The sequence below is a fragment of the Miscanthus floridulus genome, chromosome 9, assembly GCF_019320115.1.
Source record: "Miscanthus floridulus cultivar M001 chromosome 9, ASM1932011v1, whole genome shotgun sequence".
NCBI classification, from domain to species: domain Eukaryota; kingdom Viridiplantae; phylum Streptophyta; class Magnoliopsida; order Poales; family Poaceae; genus Miscanthus; species Miscanthus floridulus.
Genome location: NC_089588.1, coordinates 43,276,039 through 43,295,623, shown reverse-complemented (window position 1 = coordinate 43,295,623; position 19,585 = coordinate 43,276,039). Strand labels below are relative to the sequence as shown.

Sequence of the window (19,585 nt, the reverse complement as noted above, 5' to 3'; positions counted from 1 at the left end):
CCATGGCTCTGGGGCTAGTAGGCGGAGAATCGAAATCGCCTTTTTTACTACATGAAGGCAGTAGCAATATATTTGATCATATTAAAAACCCTCCATTTATGATTTATGTATGGTTTAATTAAATATAAGTGGTTAAATGAAATTCAGATATTTGAACTACAGCATATGTACAAGACTGACCTGAAAGAGCTTCAAAGTTAACTTGACGCATGTATTTTTAAACGATATGGCAATTCATGATCAATACAAGCTCACAATAATCGCAAGCAAAGTAAATAATAATACAATTACACTTTTTGAAATGAAAGTATCGTTTGAGGGGGAAAGAAAATAAATCAAGCTGGTTGGATCAATTTGCACTACGTGGCAGTGTTATGGATGCACAAGGATGTGTATAAATAAATGATCAAAAGTGGAGCAATGAAAAAGAAAGAAAGAGCAGCTTCCATAGCACAGGTTGCAATTCAGATACATTGATATATAGAGCCTCATCCCAAATTTACTCCAATCCTCCTGTGCATAATTCAATGGGTGCCCTTACCAGGGCAGCAAGAGGCAGTTCTTGATCTATTCCGCAGCTCCACCGCCGGCGAGGCACGGACAGCTGCAGGCCGGAGACAGAGAAGAAACAAACAGATGAGAACAACTGATCAGTCGGCAGTTGCTACTAACGAGAACGTCGATGTGAAGTTATTTTGAACTCGATATATGGCGCCTTCCTTGTGTATACTGCTAATGAGAGATTAGGATTACCATTTGGCCAAGAAGCTTGGTGTGCTCTGCTTAGTGGTTTGCTGCGGGACTGCCGCTTGTTGCTGCTTGTGATGGCTCTCCGGACGCCCAACGAAGTAATCTTACATTCGGACAGATAACATAAATGGGTCCAGTTTTAAATTGGCAAGAAGACAGCAAATCCAGAAAACTGAACAGCGATGTGTGCATGTCTGGATCCTTTATATGAATGAATGAGCTGAAGCGGCAAAGCATGAACCTACCGCCAGGAGTTTGCGCGGTCACCGGGTTCTGCTCGCCGGCGGCGTGTGGTGGTTCCTCCGTCTTCTCGGCGGCGTGGTTGGTTGGATGGCCTACGAAGTAGCCTCCTGCACGACGACAGAGGATTAAGGAAAACAGAGTTTTCTGTATCTTCGACGCAGGAATTGAAGACAGGGCAGGGAAATAAACTGAATAGATTTAGTTATTTATTCATCTGTCGCTGAAGCGGAAGGATCATCGATCATAGAAGAGCTGACTAGTTTGGGAGAGAGAGAGAGAGAGAGAGAGAGAGAGAGAGAGAGAGAGAGAGAGAGAGAGTACCATGAGCATCGCTCTTCTGTTCGCTGCTCATGGCGGATCTGCCGGCGGCCTCTTCCCGCTAGCTAGCCTCTCCCGACGCCGGTGATAGCAACTGGCAAGACGAGCCGGCCAAGAATGCCACAAGGAAGGACAGACGAGACGACCGAGACGGCTACAAGTCAAGAAGACAGAGAGAGGGACTTTTCAAAGAGGGACAGAGAGCTCCTCTCGCCAGACTGGCAATGATTGAGCTCCGGCACAATTATCCGAAACAACCTACATTGGCTCAAAAAATAATGATTATCCAACTACACCCCCAGCCTAGCCGTGGAATTGGAATCTGCACTAGCCTGTTTAGATTCCAAAAAATTTTACGCAGTACCCGTCACATCGAATCTTGCGGCATATGCATAGAGTACTAAATGTAGATGAAAAAAAAACTAATTGTATAGTTGGGTGAGAAATTACGAGACGAAACTTTTAAATATAATTAATCCATAATTAGATATTAATTGTTAAATACAAATAAAAATGCTATAATAGTCAAAATCCAAAAAATTGTTGGATCTAAATGGGACCTAGCTCTGCTGTTGCGAATTTGCGATGGCAACGAGGTCTGGACAGCAGAATCTTGGATGGATACAACACAACGCCTTGTCCCAGCGACAGGTGCCTACGTAACAAGGCATCGGCGGCGTTGGCTCAGAGGAATTTGAAGGAAGCTAGATGAATTTAAAGAAATTTGTGAGAGAAAAATATTATTTTAAATGAAAAAAGAAGTGGATTAAGACGAGTTTAAGGACACGCGAACAGAGCCATCAGCGTCAATTGCATCGGCCGAAATATCAGCGGGTTATTGGGTGCATGCATTGCTGACCTCCGACAAACCAACCATACCGATATATCGTATACATGGTTTGGACAGTTTTAGTATGATTTCGAAAATATCATTGCACAGTCAAACCGCTTCCATACGGGCGATGATCACTGTTAGCCACATCCTCCGTGCCCGTGGTAAGGAAATATTGCATCCACAGCAAGATTCTGAATTGTTTTTTCACAGTGTGTTTTGCATATGCCCAACACTATTGGTCTTTTTTTCTTAACCAGTTTTCTTCAATAGCCTAGGCTTATTACTTTAACTGGAAGAATTTTCTTGAGAGTTACAATTTTAAGTGCAATGGTTTTCTTATTGGGAAAGGTTGGTAGGGGTTATTTGCAGCGCAGCCACATCCTTAACTACCTGCATTTTCGTAAACTAAAATACGAAATCTCATCTTTCAAGCTAATGAACCAAAGAAATCAGAATGACACCTCTTCCACCAACGAAGTCGATGTTGGTGTGTGTGTGTGTGTGGGGGGGGGGGGGGGGGGGGGGGGGGGGGGGGGGGGGGTGGGGGGTGGGGGGTGGAATACATTTTAGCAAGGCCGGTCCCTCGCCAAGTTGTTTTTCATGGATTCGGTAGTTATTTCACCACGGCGGCTGTCCATGATTAACTCACATAATGGATCTTGTAAGAAAACAGGAAGCAGCGTATTTGAATTTGTAGTTCCATTGAATATTCAATATTTCTGCATCAATCTCAAAAAAATTATCAAGTGTACAAGGAAAAAAAATACCAGATTCTTTCACAGGACAATAATGCAGTTCAGGTACAGAATGAAGCTCCTCCGATCCGTCCAGTTTACTTGAATTGTCGCCTCTCTCTCTCTCTCTCCCGTTGATTTCGATCGATCCGCGGCTGAAACTGCTCTCAATCTTATTGCTCGGCAACTCGACTACCACAGATGCACGGGAAGCTGCAGCCGGAGACGGAGAAGAAAGAGATTATATATCACCCATCACTAATCAATTCAGTACTAGTAGCGTCGAAAACTACAAATTAGTTTATGCGAGTTTGGAATGGTATCCGTAGGTAGGTAATTGAGTTGCTCTGATGGCGAATCAGTCGAATATTTACCATCTGGGCAGCAAGTTTGGTCTCTTTTTGTGAGCAGGCGGCGGAGACGGAGCTGGCTCTGGCTGTGCTGGTTGTAGCGTCTTCTCAGGGCTCACCGGGTGACCCACGTAGTAATTGTAATTGTGCGTTGCTCCTGCGAACAGCCGAACACGAGGTTCAATTTAGTCGACAACAAACAGAGCAAGTCCCAGCAGCTCCGGCTCCGACGGACACCCTACGGTGAACACTGTAGTATCACTGTAGCAGCGAAGCTGTTTTTCTCTCCCCGTCTTTTTTTTTCTTCTCTCACTATAGCACGGTTACTGTTCACGAATCCAGCGAAGCTCGAACTTCTGTCTCCTCCGGCTCCGGTTCTGACACGCTACAGTGTGTGAACAGTGTAGGAGCCGAAGCATCTTGGAGCCGTACCAAACAGGTTCTAAGTTAGCATAGCAAGCAGTTTCCTCAAAATAAAAAAAAAACTAAGTTAGCAAGCAAGCATGGACGGACCAGGAGTTTGGGTGCTCACTGGGGTTTGCTCACCACCGGCGGCGACCTGCAGTGCTTGTTTCGTTCCCGGCGCCGTGTACGTGACTGGGTGGCCAACGTAGTAGTCCCCTGAAGAGCAGAAAGGGAAGAAAACGAGTGTATGGCTTAATTAGTCGCAGGATACAGGCCGAGAAGGTACATGCGATTCATCACAATTCACAAGATGCAACAAAATTGCCCCTACCAAGAAAACAAGCGCTAATTCCGTCTCTGTGAAAGAGGTGGAAATAAACATCGATCATATCTCAGTAGATGATTAAGATCAGTTGAGTTGACCAGAGAGAGAGAGAGAGAGAGAGACTGATTTCGATCGTCAGAAGATGGAGAGAGATCACTAACCGCTGCTCATGGCGGATCCCCAGGCGATCAGCTAGCTAGGTGCCGCCACTCCTCGCCGACGGGTGGGCGATGGCCGATGGCTACGAGCCGCGCGGCAGAGCCGAGAGGAGGGAGACGACCAGGATGGCCGAGGAGACGGCCGGCCGGTCACCCTGGCTGGAGTTTGTAGGACAAGCAGGGGACGACGCCTTGTCCAGGCGGCAATTATTCAGCTAGCTCCTGGTGGTCTACCGAGTTCGCCGTCAGCGTCCACACGGTAGCTTCCACACCCCCCTCTCTCTCTCTCTCTCTCTCTCTCTCTCTCTCTCTCTCTCTCATCTCCATACCGAAACTAAGGCCGGCATTTGTGTTCACATTTTTGTGAGCTCATGGGGCGGTGGGACGTGCGGACTGTGGACCCCCTCTCTCCACGCTCGCACGAGGGGGTGCGTGGGCTGCATCCGCTGGTACTAATCTTGGTCTGCTTGGTCCGCCCAGGCAATTTTATCACGTGCTCAATCAAATAACTTCTACCTGTATCTGTTACTAGCAAACGTGCGTGCCCGTAACTTATAATAATTTTGCTGCACTCAACTAGACCATTTGCAGCTCAGTGATTTAACGATCCTGATTTGTTTTAATTAATATGTTTTGGAATCGAACTCCCTACTATCGCTTGACACACGTTTGGAATCAGGCTCCTACTATCGCCGGAGGCAAGTCCCTCCATCTCGTATGATCACGCGTCGTGAATCCGGATCATTTACGACATATGGGTCGGAGGATGTGAAACATTGTGTGAATGTAAAAAAAAATGGACAGATGAAGTAGCAACAACTAACCGAATCTAGACACTCATGAACATTCTGTTCATCACCTACGGCTGGGGGCATTGGATCCGGCGGCTGAGTAGGCAGCAGGGTTGGAATAGGAAGAAGATCGAGAGGCACCTAAACCTCTATTCTGTCTCAACGCCGATAAGGACAAGAGTGGGGCGCCGAGATCGACGGAAGAAGGAGACGGCATCGTCCCGATCTGTTCCGCACACACTGAGGAATGGTCCATTGGTGCCCACCTGATTTAAATTTACATCTCCGAATTTGATCAGGCAACTTTGAATTTAGCAAGCAACAATTGGCTCAGTCTCACAATTTTCGTACCATGTTAAATACCATGGTTTCCAGTCAAACATGCCTAAATACAACGGTTTGGAACAAACTGCTGAAAATTAAAAACACCGCGGAGTTCAAAAGTTACTTCCGTTACGGTAAATGTATTACCACTTCCTACTGCCAATAGTCATTTGTCAGCAGTCAAGAGACTGTAGCTGTACCATTGATTTCAAATATAAACTTGCATCTGCTGGCTCAGGTACACTTCCTGGGTATACAACACAAGTAAACGTTACCGTATATGGGGACCTAGAAAGAGGTTGGACAACTATTAGAATGTGCAATTTTGGCTAAGCATAAAGAGTACTTATAGATTGGGTGTCAAACTGACTGATTGATTCCTAGTCCACTCGGACTTGAATATCGATATGAGGAATAATCTAGTAAAGTGTACAAATATTGGTTAGAATGGGCAATTTCAGCAGATTCAAACTTGTAAACTTATGGAAGGGCTGAACAAGAGTGAAGTGGTACCGATGGAATCATAGAAAGGGCAGAGACACGTCCCAAATGGCCTTTCTATGATTCCATCGGTACCACTTCACTCTTGAAAGTATCTGATTGGATTGCTGGCAAACTAACGGCAAAGGAATATAATGCTGATTCAAAACATATATGGAATGAATAGTAGTTACATTTAATCGCACTTGTGGTAGTAATGAACAAGTGGTATCGTAGGAAAAGAGAACAGCACAGCTTTCCGGATATCAGACAGAGGTTGCACTTGAGGCACAGATCGCCGTGTCTCCCTCCATAGTCCATACAGATTACAAATGGTACTCGAAATCGTTGAGAGAATGAATGCCGAGCACGGCCGGCCAGACCAGCCAGCTAGCTCTCCACTCGGCCGCCGGAGAAGCATGAAAACCTGGTGGAAGAAAGCAGAGCAGAGTAACAGGAGATTAACCAACCAAACCAGCTGAATCCTGAAGTTACCAAGAAACTATTTTGCTAGTGTGCTAATAATAAAGCAGGAGGAGTACAGGTTGCCGAGGAAGCCGGTTTTCTTCTGGCCACCAGACGACGGCGCTTGGCCTTGCTGCTGCCCAAGGTTCTCTGGAGACCCAGCGAAATAGTTTTATCAAGAGAGGATTACGAATTGGACCAAAAAACCGGGGAAAAAACACAAACTCAACAGCGATGGAAAAGTAGAAAAGCAGAAACAAACTGAATCGGCGTGGATCGCCGATGAAGTTTGCGTCACCTACCAGTACCAGGAGGAGTGCTCCCTCTGTTCTGTGCATCGGCAGCATCTTGCGGTTTCTCCTCGTAGTTGGCCGGACGGCCGACGAAGTAGCCTGTGCGTAGCACAAGTCAGAGCTGCTTAGCGCAAAGAACTGCAGGCAGGCCAGATCAGGAGATCTGACACGGAGGAGCGGGAAAATCTTGAGATGTGCCCGCCGTCGTCCATGTCGGATTCAAGACGTTGGCCTACTGTTCTAGGCTTCCAGCGCAGGGAGAGAGAGAGAGAGAGATGACACGTACCTCCGGGAGCCTGCGCGTCGCCCATGGCTGGTGGATCTGTGGCCGGTCAGGTGCCTGCGCCGCTCCTCTGCCGGCAAGGCGAGGCGAGAGAAGACGACGACGACCAAGACCGAGACGTAGGGGCCGGGACACAACAGGGCCACTGTGTGACCACGTTCTTATCATCAGCAGGCCTCCACCAGCTCAGTCAGTCCCCCAGCCTGTCAGTGGCTCGATGATAGTACGTATTAAAAAAACAAGGGCCAGCACCGGCCAAGTCAGCAGGTGTGCCCTCGTGGAGATGGAGGGCTGTACAATAACAGTTCTTGAGGGCAATCCGCGTTTCAAGAGGGGACGAATGTCATGGACTGGGCCACCGGATAGGCTTCCAAGATGGGCTGTTGCATGGGCTTCCAAGCTGCCTTCGATGGGACAGGAGCACAGCAATAAAAGACCGAGCGACCATCGGGAAGGGGATTGAACAGTCGACGAAGTCCATCTTCTTCCCCTGGCCGAGAACCACCTCTGCTTTTCTTGCTATCTTTCTCTCTTATCCTGCTATTCCCAGCTTAGATTCTCTCTTATTCTTCCCAATTTGTATTAAATTAAATACTCTTGTAATTGCTATTCTCTAGTGAAGGATCCTGACACCCTCATTGATCGTGCACTTACGCCGCACTCCGCTTAAGAATGGCCGATCTGCGAGGCGGCCTATTTGTGCGCTAATTTTTGGTTGGCTGATGATTTGGCCGGGCATGCATGTGGCGACAACCAAATAGCCCCTAAATCTCTTTTGATCCTAAGGGCTTCAACATCTCCTCTGTAGTTAACAAACAAAAATTGTGTCAAACTGCCCTCAAGACGGACGGTTCGGATTCATGAAGTCGAACCGCCCTTTCCACGAATGCCCCAGATCAAGCCGAGGGTAGAGCGCGTCGCGCGTAAGGAAAGGCCCCCGCCCCGTCACTATGATGCGATGGACCGGGATGTGATGCATCTGGCAACGTCAGACCGCTGACACCGCCCGCGCGCATGCTCGCGGGAATTGAGGGGCCGCGCTCCTTGTGTCTTGTGTGCTGCCCGTATGTGCCTTGGCTGATTTGCCTGTAAAAAAAAATACTGTTCGTTGGTTGAAAAAGTATGACTTATAAATTCAGTGAATAAACGATGATTCATTTTACGCGAATAGCTGATGGGTATTGCCGCGGCTAATTCTTCCGACATAGTGAATAGCTGATAGGTATTGTCAGAGCTAATTCTTCCGATGCAGTAAATTTGCAAGAAAGCACTTTCAAAGTTTAGTTTGTTTATTTTCAACTACGGGATAGGACAGCGCATGGTGAAGACAAGAGGTTAAAAAAATCCGATCAATGTTACTTTATTATTAGAGTTAAATGCACCAAATGTCCATTAACTTGTGAGGATGTTCCGGTTAGGTCCATCAACTTCCAAAGTGGCTTTTTGGGTCCATAAACTTTGTACGCCGTATCACCTAGGTTCATACCTCTCCATGTTGGCTTCTCGTGCTGACGTGGCCATGCAGGCCAGCCACAGCCCCGCGGGCGCGCGAGCAGAAGCTGGTGGACGGCGCCGCGCCACCCCACTTTGGAAGCTTGTATCTCTCCAACCAGGCCGAATTAGACTTTCGCACTTTAAGCAAAGTTGGAGATCCCGCGTAGCTCTACAACATTTGTTACTACCTCTTGTGCCAAAACTAAACGGATTCAGAGTTAAGAGGAGACAAAGATTGATGTTTCCCTGTATTTTTGCGGTAGTATTGCATGAATACAGAGCGCGGCCTCAGGGACGACGGCGGCTGCGGCTGCGACTCTATGTAAGACCGGCTGGTGGCATGGCACCATGACACGGAACTGCAGTCCGCCGGCTGGATGGAGAGCACGCCATGCTGGAGCTCGTAGAGCAGCTGCATGTCCTGCTGCATGTAGTTGTCGATGATGGTCGTCTCGTTCAGCGGCAGCGTGCTGTTCGGCCCTCCCATGCTAAACACCACCAAGCACGCCGTGGTGTCGTCCACGGGCGCCCAGTAGTTCTCCGGCGGCACCACGACGTCCCCACCGCCGCTGCCGCTGCCACTTCTGAAGTGGAGGACCAGCGGGGGTACCAGCTTGTCGGCGTCCCCGTGCGCCACGCCCACGCACAGGTCGAGCCCTTCCGCCTCTGCCGGCGGCGGCACGACGCTGGCTCCCAGCTGCCGCACGAGCTCATCTCTCAGCGCCTGGTACGCCACGTCGACGAGGCTCGTGAACGGGGAGCCTGAGTCGATGAGCGTGCCGGTCCACTTCGCCGCGCGCGACCTCCCGGAGGTCGAATGCGGCCGCGGGGACGGCGAGCTTGGTTGTCCCCACCGTGATCCCGGTGAGGGGAAGGTAGTAGAACGTGTCGAACGGGTCCACGTCGGGGTTCTTGAGGAATGGCACGGACGTCACCAGCAGGCCGCTGCTTAGGCCGGCGGACGCGCCGACGAATAGGCGGCTCGTGTTTGCGACGTCGCTGAAGTAAGGCGTGAGGCAGTAGGAGAACCTGTTGTCGCCGAGCTGCGACGACAGCGATAGCTTACCCCTGCCCAGCCCGATGATGCCGGACGCGCCGTCTAGGGACCCCGGCATGAGACTGCTCGCGGTGATGCACCCGAAGGCGAGGCTCACGTTCTCCGACTGGCCAAACGTGAGCACCTCGGTGCCGAGCACCCCGCCGATGACCCCGGCGCCATAGGCGGTGAGCACGGCGCATGCCTTGTTGTCGCGCGCGCTCCGGGTCTCGGAGCCGAGCGCGCACGCCGTGTCGTTGCACACCACGGGCTTGGTCGTGCGCGACCGGGACGGGTCGTAGAAGGAGAGGTTCTGGCTGAAGCAGCCGGCCGCCCGGTAGGTCGAGCACTACTTTCAGATGAGGTTGTTGCCGGTGTCAATGATGGCCGCCGCTTGTTGCGGCGGGTCGCCGATGAGGTACTCGGCGATGTACTGTGACTCATTCCAGTGGACGGGCGCGCTCACCTCGCCGCCCGCCATGGATGCCAAACGGCGGTGGGTGTGCTCGGTGGCTCGGCGCATGCGCTCCTTGGTGGTGCAGTTCTCCTTCGCGTCGACGTGGGTGAGCTCCAAGCGGAGGCCTGCCGCGCAGGTGGAGAACGCCAGGGCGGCGCACAAGAGCGCGAGTTCCGCGCCGAGGACGGTGGCCACCTCGCCGCCCGCCATGACTGTGGCCTACGCGGCTCGCTGATCCGAAGCAGCACGGCGAACGCAGCCACAGCCACGGCCAAGGCCGAAATCAGCAGAGCCCGCGGCTGGCGACTCCACGGCTGGCTGCCTCCTGTGCGGTCTCCCGTGAGGGAGAAGAGGCGGTGGAGCTTCCGCCGGCCGGGTGCAGGGGCGGGCACGGGCGCGTCCGGTGGCGCACAGGGACAGGGCCCGCTCGCGTCCTCGTCGTCGCACTGCTTCTCCGAGGCCGAGGTGCATGTCGTCGTCGTGGCGCAGGAGCAGGACCAGCAGCAGCAGGTCTTACATAGAGTCGTAGCCGCAGACGCCATCGTCCCTGAGGCCGCGCTCTGTATTCATGCAATACTACCGCAAAAATACATGGAAACATCAATCTTTGTCCCCTCTTAACTCCGAATCCGTTTAGTTTTGGTACAAGAGGTAGTAACAAATGTTGTAGAGCTACGCGAGATCTCCAACTTTGCTTAAAGTGCCAAAGTCTAATTCGACCTGGTTGGAGAGATACAAGCTTCCAAAGTGGGGTGGCGCGGCGCCGTCCACCGGCTTCTGCTCGCGCGCCCGCGAGGCTGCGGCTGGCCTGCATGGCCACAACATCATGCTACGTCAGCACGAGAAGCCAACGTGGAGAGGTATGGATCTAGATGATACGACGTACAAAGTTTATGGACCCAAAAAGCCACTTTGAAAGTTGATGGACCTAACCGAAACCTCCTCACAAGTTAATGGACCTCTGGTGCATTTAACTCTTATTATTATCATTATACCCATACGGGAATAACCTCGTAGTCATATAGTTTAAAATTTACAGCGAGGAACCGGAACGGTTGAACAAAGCAAATCTAGACAATATATACGGATTAGATAACAAGCTAACAACGAGGATTTGGGAATCGCCTCGTGTAACACCCTAAAATTTACTTTTCTTCAAATAGAGTTAAATTCATCTAATTATGTATTTTTGTGTAATTTAAACCTTGGGAAAACAATATTTTTATTGAAATTAAAATTCATCATAAGTCTAGAAACATGTTTATGCATACATGTTGGTGTATTTGTATTTTTGTTTTGAGTACTTTTGTAAATCCCAAAACTGATTCAAATTTCAAATTGAAAATGGCTTTGAAACAAAAGAAAGAGAAAAGAAAACGGAAAACTTCCCCCTCTCTCTATTTTTGGCCTGTGGCCTGCTCTCCCTCGCAGCCTAATCTATCTCTCCATCTGGCCCGAGTAGAGAAGCAGCCCAGCCAGCCGTTTCTCGCGCACAGCGGCCTAGCTCCACTCCACGTAGAAGCTGCTCTGGCCCAGCCTCCTCTCTTCGCTCCTCACGTGGCCCAGCGGAGGAAGCCCACGCAGGCACCCCTCTCTCCTGGCACGGGCCGATGCTGCCTCAGGCCCAGCGCCCACCGACGCCCCTCCCTCACTTTGCTTCCCACGCTGACGACACGGGTCCAGCCGCTAGCGGCACCCCTTCTCCTACCTCGCGTCGTGACCAAGCCGGTCACTGCCGTTGTCGCCCGATCCCGGCTTGTGCAGGATTCTCCGCGTAGGAGATCTCCACCGCTCCTATAAAGCACGAGTCCCTGTCCGCACCCCTGTTTCGCATCTACACGGCGCCGCCTTTGCCCTAGCTCCGTGCCGCACACATGCTCATTTCAGATCTCACCGTTGAAGCAGAGCTCGCTCACCACTGTTAAATCCCTTGCTCGCTATCTTTCCGTCATCTTGAGCCCACTGCAGTGTTTTGCACTGAGGTTTCGAGGCTCCCGAGCCCTTGTCTCCTCTTTCCCTCGCTCTCATGTGGTCCCTAATCACCGCCATCCATGGAGGACCACCCCGTGGAGAACCGAGGCTTATAAGTCGTTCTCGGCTAACTCCGGTGAGGTATCCGCCACCGTCCTTGGAGGAGCACCGCGCGGGTGTTCTGTTCTTGCCGGCCAAACCTCCCCAACCTGCCTCGACCGTCCATCCATGGATCTACGGCTTAGATTAGAACTTACCCCTTCACGCGATGCATTTTGCTAAAGAGCCCCTCACCTTTTATAGAATAAACCCGCAGTCCACTCTCTTTCAAAAGTATTTCAAATTAAGTCCTTTTTCTTCCATTTTGAACCCTGTATTTTATAAAAATAGAACCCGTCATCCATAGGGGTAGTTTTATAGGTTAGACCTCGTGTTTATAATCAAAATTACATATAGGTCCATTTTAAAAACTACAAAACTGCCACTGGCTCTTGTTTTAAGCGTAGAATCTCCATTTTAACTCTGATTTGAGTGATTCTCACGTCTGCGTGTTCGAAGCATCACGTAGAATAGTTTTAAAACCTTTTTAACTTCTTTTTATACTGTTTGGTGTATTGTTCTAATTAGTTTATATATGTTTGCTATGCATGTATGTATGGATGCCTGTGTGGTGCTGCTTGATCTCGATTAGACAGTGAGTTTTATGTGGGTGATTTGAAGCAACTCTTTGAAGATCAAGACCAGTAGCGATAAATTCAATTAAGGCAAGTATAATTTGAGTCGCCTTGTTATCTATTCACTTTAATGCAATCTCACTTCATATGCATATGTTAATCAATCGCTTGGAGTCTAATTACCTCGATATTGATTATTCTGTCCTTGATTTACCTATGGGTTTTGCATATGTGTAGTATGCTCAGTTTGCTCCAACTAATATTGATTAAAGAATACAATTAAAGATATATGCAACATGATATTAAAAGATGCTTTTTAGCAATATGGAACCAAGGGGGCTAGATCATTGGGCCTTTTCTTATGGTGGTCTAGTTTCTCTCCATAAGGACTCATCTTTAAGTGGCAACCCATGACTTACAGTACAACCTTGAGTTCCACATGGCTCTGGTCTTAGTCTAGTACCTTGCTCTTTCTAGTTTGTAGCAGTTTACCAGAAGGGCAAGAGGGGCATACCAGGCTGGGTATGGGCCTCATGCCCAAGGTGTGTACTGTGCTGCGAGTATTAGTGTTGTTTTTGGAGATGACTCCATAACACTTGGGAGATGGAATCCTTAGCGGCTGCTCCTTATGAGAACGACTGGGGAAAAGCTTCGTAGTGTACCCTGCCTGCTCACATTGGAAATGTTTTGGGAGTAATTAACCCAGGCATATGGGCAACCCAACTCATGGTGAAAGTGTACAACCTCTATAGAGTGTAAAACTAGTATATCAGCCGTGCTCACGGACATGAGCGGCCTGGATCCTTACTGAATAGTTAGTTACTTGGATGGTTTGGGTTATGATTAAAATTACTGATATCTCTAATTATTCATATTCAGGAGCCTAAGCATAACTTAGCAACTAATGATTAATAATAAAATATGACCAACTAAAAGTGCTTACGACAGTTCATCCGTGTCAAGCCTTTTGAGCCTGCATCCCCTCATGTTATGCTTGCTAAGCGGTAGTAGCTTACGCTTGTTTTATTTCAATACTTTGGCAAAATCCTGGATGGGTACCAGATGGAGGTTCTTCAGTGGAGTTTTTCCAAGAGGTGTTAGGCTTGTGATCAACCAGTTGATGATTCCTGTGGTGTTGGAGGCTTCACCAGAAGAATATAGTTATGGTATATACTGTAAAGTAAGACTATGTCTTTTGTAACAAATATTTATGCGCTATGTAATAAAGACATTGTCTTTGATATTACCCCTTCATTTGTAACTATATGTGTGAATTGAATTCCTGGACACACATATGGGATGTACCTAGTTTTGTTCTTAAAACTGGGTGCGACAAAGTGGTATCGGAGCCAGGTTGACTGTAGGACGCAAGCCTAGTTAGAAAATGGTCGTTTTAAGGTTTAGAATTTGCTATGAAATCCTTGGTCTATAAACCTTGCTATTTTCTCTTATGGTATATTCTTGTCTTTGCTGTTCATCTCCTCCTTGTTGCTATACATTTTTGTCCCTATCTCCATCCTTTATTTGAATTGCTTTTAGAGGTATCACTTGCCACATTCTTGCGCAAAATGAAGGTGAAGTTGTTGAGTTTTGAGGCCTTGATACAACAAGAACTCTAGTAACATGAGTAGAGTCATGGAGTCCTAATGCTTGAATTGTGAACCTTTAATGTTTGAATGGTTGTCTTGAAGTTCATGCTTGATTTGGATCTTTGTAATGATTGCAATGATTTTGTGGGTATGCTCACAATTTCATTTAGTTTACATGATAAGACATAAGGACCAATGATCAGATAGTTGGGTTGGTTTTTCTCGTCTCTGCGCGTGCTGTTTTCTAAGCAGTCAATGTTCATTGGGTTATATCTCCAAATGTAGATGCCCAAAAGTTATGAAAATTTTATGGATGAAAGTACACTTCTGTATCTTTCATATGCCACTGGAATCACCTTTATATCTATTGTGGTTTGGGAGTTACGACCTCTACAAGTTGAAGTTTCTACACTGTCTGGGAGTCTGAACAATTTCGGTTGTGTTCTATTTCTGACTAACTTAAGCTCAAAATCTGGCAAGGTGGTCTATACGAAAGTAGTAGGGAATTTCATAAGCTTTCCAGCCATATAAGGTCCATCTTCATATGATTTCTAAAACTTGAGATATGGCTGTCTTTCTGAACTGCTACTGGTAGTTCTCGTCCAGAAAATTTCAGATTGATTATTTTATCATGTGAACTACTTCTGGATCATGGACTACAACCAATAATTGTGCTAAATGTTCCAAACAGATGGTTTCTACTAGGAGAAGTGCTTCACGTGATGCCAGAAGGAATGCCCCCAATGCTAATCCACCGCCACCAAATCCTCCAACTATAGAGCAATCTATGATGATATAGACTCAATTGTTACAGACCTTTGTTCAGAATGTATGCATCAACCCACATCAAGCACCACCAAGGGACAAGCATGGTGAATTTATGAAGGGACATCCGTCGACATTCTCTCATGCAAGCGATCCACTAGAAGCTGATGACTGGCTTAGAGTTGTGGAGCGACAACTTAACATAGCTCAGTGTAATGACCATTAGAAAGTGCTTTATGCTTCCGGTCAACTTCAAGGAGTAGCTTCAGACTTGTGGGAATCATTTTAGATTGAGAAAGATATAAATGAGATTTGTTGGGAAGATTTCAAGACTGCCTTTAGATCTTATTGTGTTCTAGAAGGTTTGGTGGAGATCGAGGAGGAGTTCCTCAACTTGAAGCAAGGCTCCATGACAGTGTGTGAGTATCGTAACAAATTCACTCAGCTATCATGTTATGCTCCAGGAGAGGTGGTTAATGATGCCAAGAAACAAAAACGCTTCTTAAAAGGATTGAATGATGGACTTCAACTGCAGTTGATGACTGTTGTGTATCCTGACTTCCAAACTTTGGTGAATAGGGCCATTTTGATTGAGAACAAGCGTCAGGAAATGGAAGAGAAGAAAAGGAGAATTCAAAGCCAATCTGTAGGTAGCAACACACGCCCCCACTACACTCCCCCGCAAGAATTTTGGCAAAGGTACCAGGGACCAACTAGTCAGTTGGATTTTGATCCTCCTCAACAACTCCCTCAATACCAGCAAGAGCAACAGTATGTGAACCAGAGTCCACCCTAGGAACCCCTCATCAACTCCCCAATGAAGGATAGTGTGCCCAACACTCTCTCTTCAGACAAGAAGTGCTACCGCTGTGGTGAACCCGGTCACTATGCAGGTCAGTGCCCGAAGAAGCCGAACAAGCAACAACCCCATAATGTAAACCACAAACAACGGAACCATGTGCAAGGTAGAGTCAATTATGTGATGATAAAATCTGCACAAGAAGCCCTAGATGTTGTGTTTGGCACGTGTCTAGTCAACTCTAGCCCTGCATCGGTTTTATTTGATTCTGGAGCTTCACATTCCTTCATTGCACATCGTTTTGTTAAGGAGCACAATATACCAAAGTGTCCTATGAAGAAACAGATGTTAGTTGACTCACCTTGTGGGGATATGCAAGCTACTCTAATGTGTCCCAGTGTAAGAGTTGAAATAAGGGGGTAGAGTTTTTGGCAAATCTAATTGTGCTGAAGTCTTCAAGCATAGATGTAATTCTTGGAATGGATTGGCTAAATCCACGAAAGGCTATTATCCAATATGAGAATGGTACAGTACACTTGACATCCAAGTTAGGAGAAGAAGTTATATGCAAGGCAACTACAATGACAAGAGAGGTGTGCAGCGTTAATCAGATGAATGGTGCAACCATGGATAAGACTAAGGTTGTTAATGAGTTTCTAGATGTTTTTCCTGATGATTTGCCAGGTATGCCGCCAGATCGTGATATTAAGTTTATTATTGAGCTTTTGCCTAGAACTACACCTATGGCCAAGAGACCATATCAGATGGGAGTCAATGAGCTAGAAGAACTTAAGAAACAGTTAAAGGAGCTATAGGATAAAGGTTTCATACATCCTAGTTCTTCACCATGGAGAGCCCTAGTTATATTTGTTGATAAGAAAGATGGTACACAGAGGATGTGTGTGGATTATCGCTCTCTCAATGAGGTAACCATCAAGAACAAGTATACTTTGCCTATAATTGATGATCTGTTTGATCAATTATGAGGTGCTTGTGTGTTCTCCAAGATTGATCTTTGCTCTAGTTATCATCAGTTGAGGATTCGTTCATCGGACATTCCCAAGACTACCTTTACTACTTGGTATGGATTATATGAGTACACGGTTATGTCTTTTGGATTGACTAATGCCCCTGCATACTTCATGTATATGATGAATAAGGTGTTTATGGAATATCTTGACAAGATTGTTGTGGTCTTCATTGATGATATTCTAGTCTTCTCCAAAACAGAAGCATAACATGAAGAGCATATGAGATTAGTCCTATAGAAACTTAGAGAACATCAACTGTATGCAAAGTTAAGCAAGTACGAGTTCTGGCTGAAGGAAGTCTCTTTTCTTGGGCATGTTATCTCTAATTGTTGAGTAGCTATGGATCCCAAGAAGGTTAGTGATGTGTTGAGTTGGAATCCGCCTCAGGATGTAAGTGAAGTCTGGAGTTTCCTAGGAATGGCCAGATATTATCTGAGGTTCATTGAAGGTTTTTCTAAGATTGCCAAGCCTATGACATCGCTACTTGAGAAGAATGTTAAGTTCGTATGGACGGAGCAATACCAAGCTAGTTTTGAAGAGTTGAAGAAAAGGTTGACTACAGCTTCGGTGCTGGTACTACCAGATCTAAATAAGAGTTTCTCCATCTACTGTGATGCATCTTGACTTGGTTTGGGTTGTGTTCTTATGCAAGAAGGACGAGTAGTGGCTTATGCGTCAAGGCAACTAAGGAAGCGTGAACTAAATTATCCCACCCATGATTTGGAGTTAGCAACTGTGGTTCATGCATTCAAGATTTGGAGACATTATCTTGTTGGGCATAAGTGTGACATCTATACAGATCATAGGAGTTTGAAGTATATCTTCACTCAGTCAGTGCTGAACCTGAGGCAACGACGTTGGTTAGAGCTAATCAAGGACTATGTTCTAGAGGTACACCATCACCCTAACAAGGCAAATGTTGTAGCTGATGCTCTGAGCCGAAGGAGCTATGTTAATGCAGCTCTAGTGACATAGTTACCTAAGGAGTTATGTGCTGAATTCAAGCATCTTAATTTGGGAATAGTTGCTAATGCGATGGAATTGGAAGTGGAACCTACACTTGAACAAGAGATCCACAAGCGTCAGTTGGAAGATGAGAAAATCAAGGAGATAGCAGAACTTATCACAATTGGCAAAGCACCGGGTTTTCGATTGGATGATCAGGGAACAGTGTGGTTCAAAAAGAGAATATGTGTGCTAGAGATAAAGTCCATTCGAGAGATGATTCTAAGAGAAGCTCATGACTCAACATACTCTATCCATCCAGGTAGTACTGAGATATATCTAGATCTGAAGGAGAAGTACTGGTGGTATGGTTTAAAAAGAGATGTGGCCGAGTATGTAGCAATATGTGACACATGTCAGTGAGTTAAGGTAGAACATCAAAGGCCAGTGGGTTTGCTTGAACCTATGAAGATACCTGAGTGGAAGTGAGAAGAAGTTGGTATGGATTTTATTGCTGGATTACCACGAACACAGAGTGGTTATGACTCAATTTGGGTAATAGTAGATTGGTTGACTAAGGTTGCTCACTTCATACCGGTCAAGACTACATATACGGGTGCAAAGTTGGTAGAATTATACTTGCAACGGATAGTATGTTTGCATGGAGTTCCTAAGAAGATTGTGTCAGATAGAGGTACTCAGTTTACATCACACTTTTGGAAGAAATTGCATGGGTCTGTGGACACTAAGTTGAACTTTAGCTCAACTTATCATCCACAAACTGATGGACAAACAGAGAGAACCAATCAGATCTTAGAGGATATGTTGAGAGCTTGTGCTTTGCAATATGGTACAAGTTGGGATAAGAGTTTGTCTTATTCTAAATTCTTCTACAACAATAGTTACCAGAAGAGTCTCAAGATGGCACCATTCGAGGCACTATATGGTAGAAAGTGCAGAACTCCATTGTTCTGGAACCAGACAGGAGAAAGTCAAGTGTTTGGACCTGAGATCCTCAGGGATGCAGAAAGGCAAGTGCAGACTATTAGACAAAACTTAAGAGTGGCACAGTCAAGGTAGAAGAATTATGCTAACACGCGAAGAAGAGAGTTGGTATTTGTACCTAGAGATTATGTCTATCTCAAAGTGTCACCCATGAAAGGCATAAAGCGGTTTAATATGAAGGGCAAGTTAGCACCTCGCTACATTGGTCCGTTTAAGGTTCTGGAAAGAAAAGGAGAAGTGGCTTATCAGTTGGAATTGCTAGAGAGCTTGTCTGGGATACATGATGTATTCCATGTGTCACAACTGAAGAAGTGTTTGCGTGTGCCAGAGGAACAAATACCTTTGGAGGAGCTCAATGTGAAAGAGGACCTTACATACAAAGAGTATCCAGTCAAGATCTTGGAAATACCTGAGAGAGTTACTCGGAGTAAGGTGATCAGGATGTGTAAGGTTCAATGGAATCGATACTCAGAGGAGGAGGCTACTTGGGAAAGAGAAGAGGATCTAAAGGCGGAGTATCCACAACTTTTTGAGGCAACATCTTCCAAATCTCAAGGATGAGATTCGTTTTAAGGGGGTAGGTTTGTAACACCCTAAAATTTGCTTTTCTTCAAATAGAGTTAAATTCATCTAATTATGTATTTTTGTGTACATTTAAACCTAGGGTAAATAATAAGTTTTATTGAAATTAAAATTCATCATAAGTCTAGAAACATGTTTATGCATACATGCTGGTGCATTTGTATTTTTGTTTTGAGTACTTTTGTAAATCCCAAAACTGATTCAAATTTGAAATTGAAAATGGCTTTGAAACAAAAGAAAGAGAAAAGAAAAAGGAAAACTTCTCCCTCTCTCTGTTTTTGTCCTGTGGCCTGCTCTCCCTCGCAGCCCAATCCATCTCTCCTTCTGGCCCGAGTAGCGAAGCAGCCCAGCCAACCATTTCTCGTGCACAGCGGCCTAGGTCCACCCCACGCAGAAGCCGCTTCGGCCTAGCCTCCTATCTTCACTCCTCACGTGGCCCAGTGGAGGAAGCCCACGTAGGCACCCCTCTCTCCTGGCATGGGT

General features: G+C 46.7%; 2 protein-coding genes and 1 pseudogene across 4 annotated transcripts; 1 reads left to right on the top strand and 2 right to left on the bottom strand.

Annotated features, from left to right (window-relative positions):
* Positions 1-203: 203 nt before the first annotated feature.
* Positions 204-4,424, bottom strand: LOC136481829 (uncharacterized). Of its 3 annotated transcripts, none has more exons than XM_066479115.1 (5): positions 2,914-3,046; positions 1,315-1,465; positions 996-1,100; positions 754-853; positions 204-604 (listed from the first exon to the last, which is right to left on the bottom strand). In XM_066479115.1, the coding sequence occupies exons 2-5, from the start codon at positions 1,343-1,345 to the stop codon at positions 568-570; spliced, it is 273 nt and encodes a 90-aa protein (XP_066335212.1). In that variant the 5' UTR covers positions 1,346-1,465; positions 2,914-3,046; the 3' UTR covers positions 204-567. The 3 variants fall into 3 exon arrangements, 1 of the variants encoding a protein (XP_066335212.1); XR_010764862.1 differs by lacking the exons at positions 204-604; positions 754-853; positions 996-1,100; positions 1,315-1,465 and adding exons at positions 1,676-1,966; positions 3,255-3,387; positions 3,744-3,851; positions 4,122-4,424 and having other exon boundaries at positions 2,914-3,093; XR_010764863.1 differs by lacking the exons at positions 204-604; positions 754-853; positions 996-1,100; positions 1,315-1,465 and adding exons at positions 2,710-2,804; positions 3,255-3,387; positions 3,744-3,851; positions 4,122-4,424 and having other exon boundaries at positions 2,914-3,093.
* A 4,026-nt stretch (positions 4,425-8,450) lies between these two features.
* Positions 8,451-9,951, bottom strand: LOC136479741 (aspartic proteinase nepenthesin-1-like; annotated as a pseudogene).
* Positions 9,952-18,670: 8,719 nt separating this feature from the next.
* Positions 18,671-19,081, top strand: LOC136479740 (uncharacterized). The gene has a single exon (XM_066477508.1). It carries the CDS (start codon positions 18,671-18,673, stop codon positions 19,079-19,081), a length of 411 nt encoding a protein of 136 aa, XP_066333605.1.
* Positions 19,082-19,585: the final 504 nt, after the last annotated feature.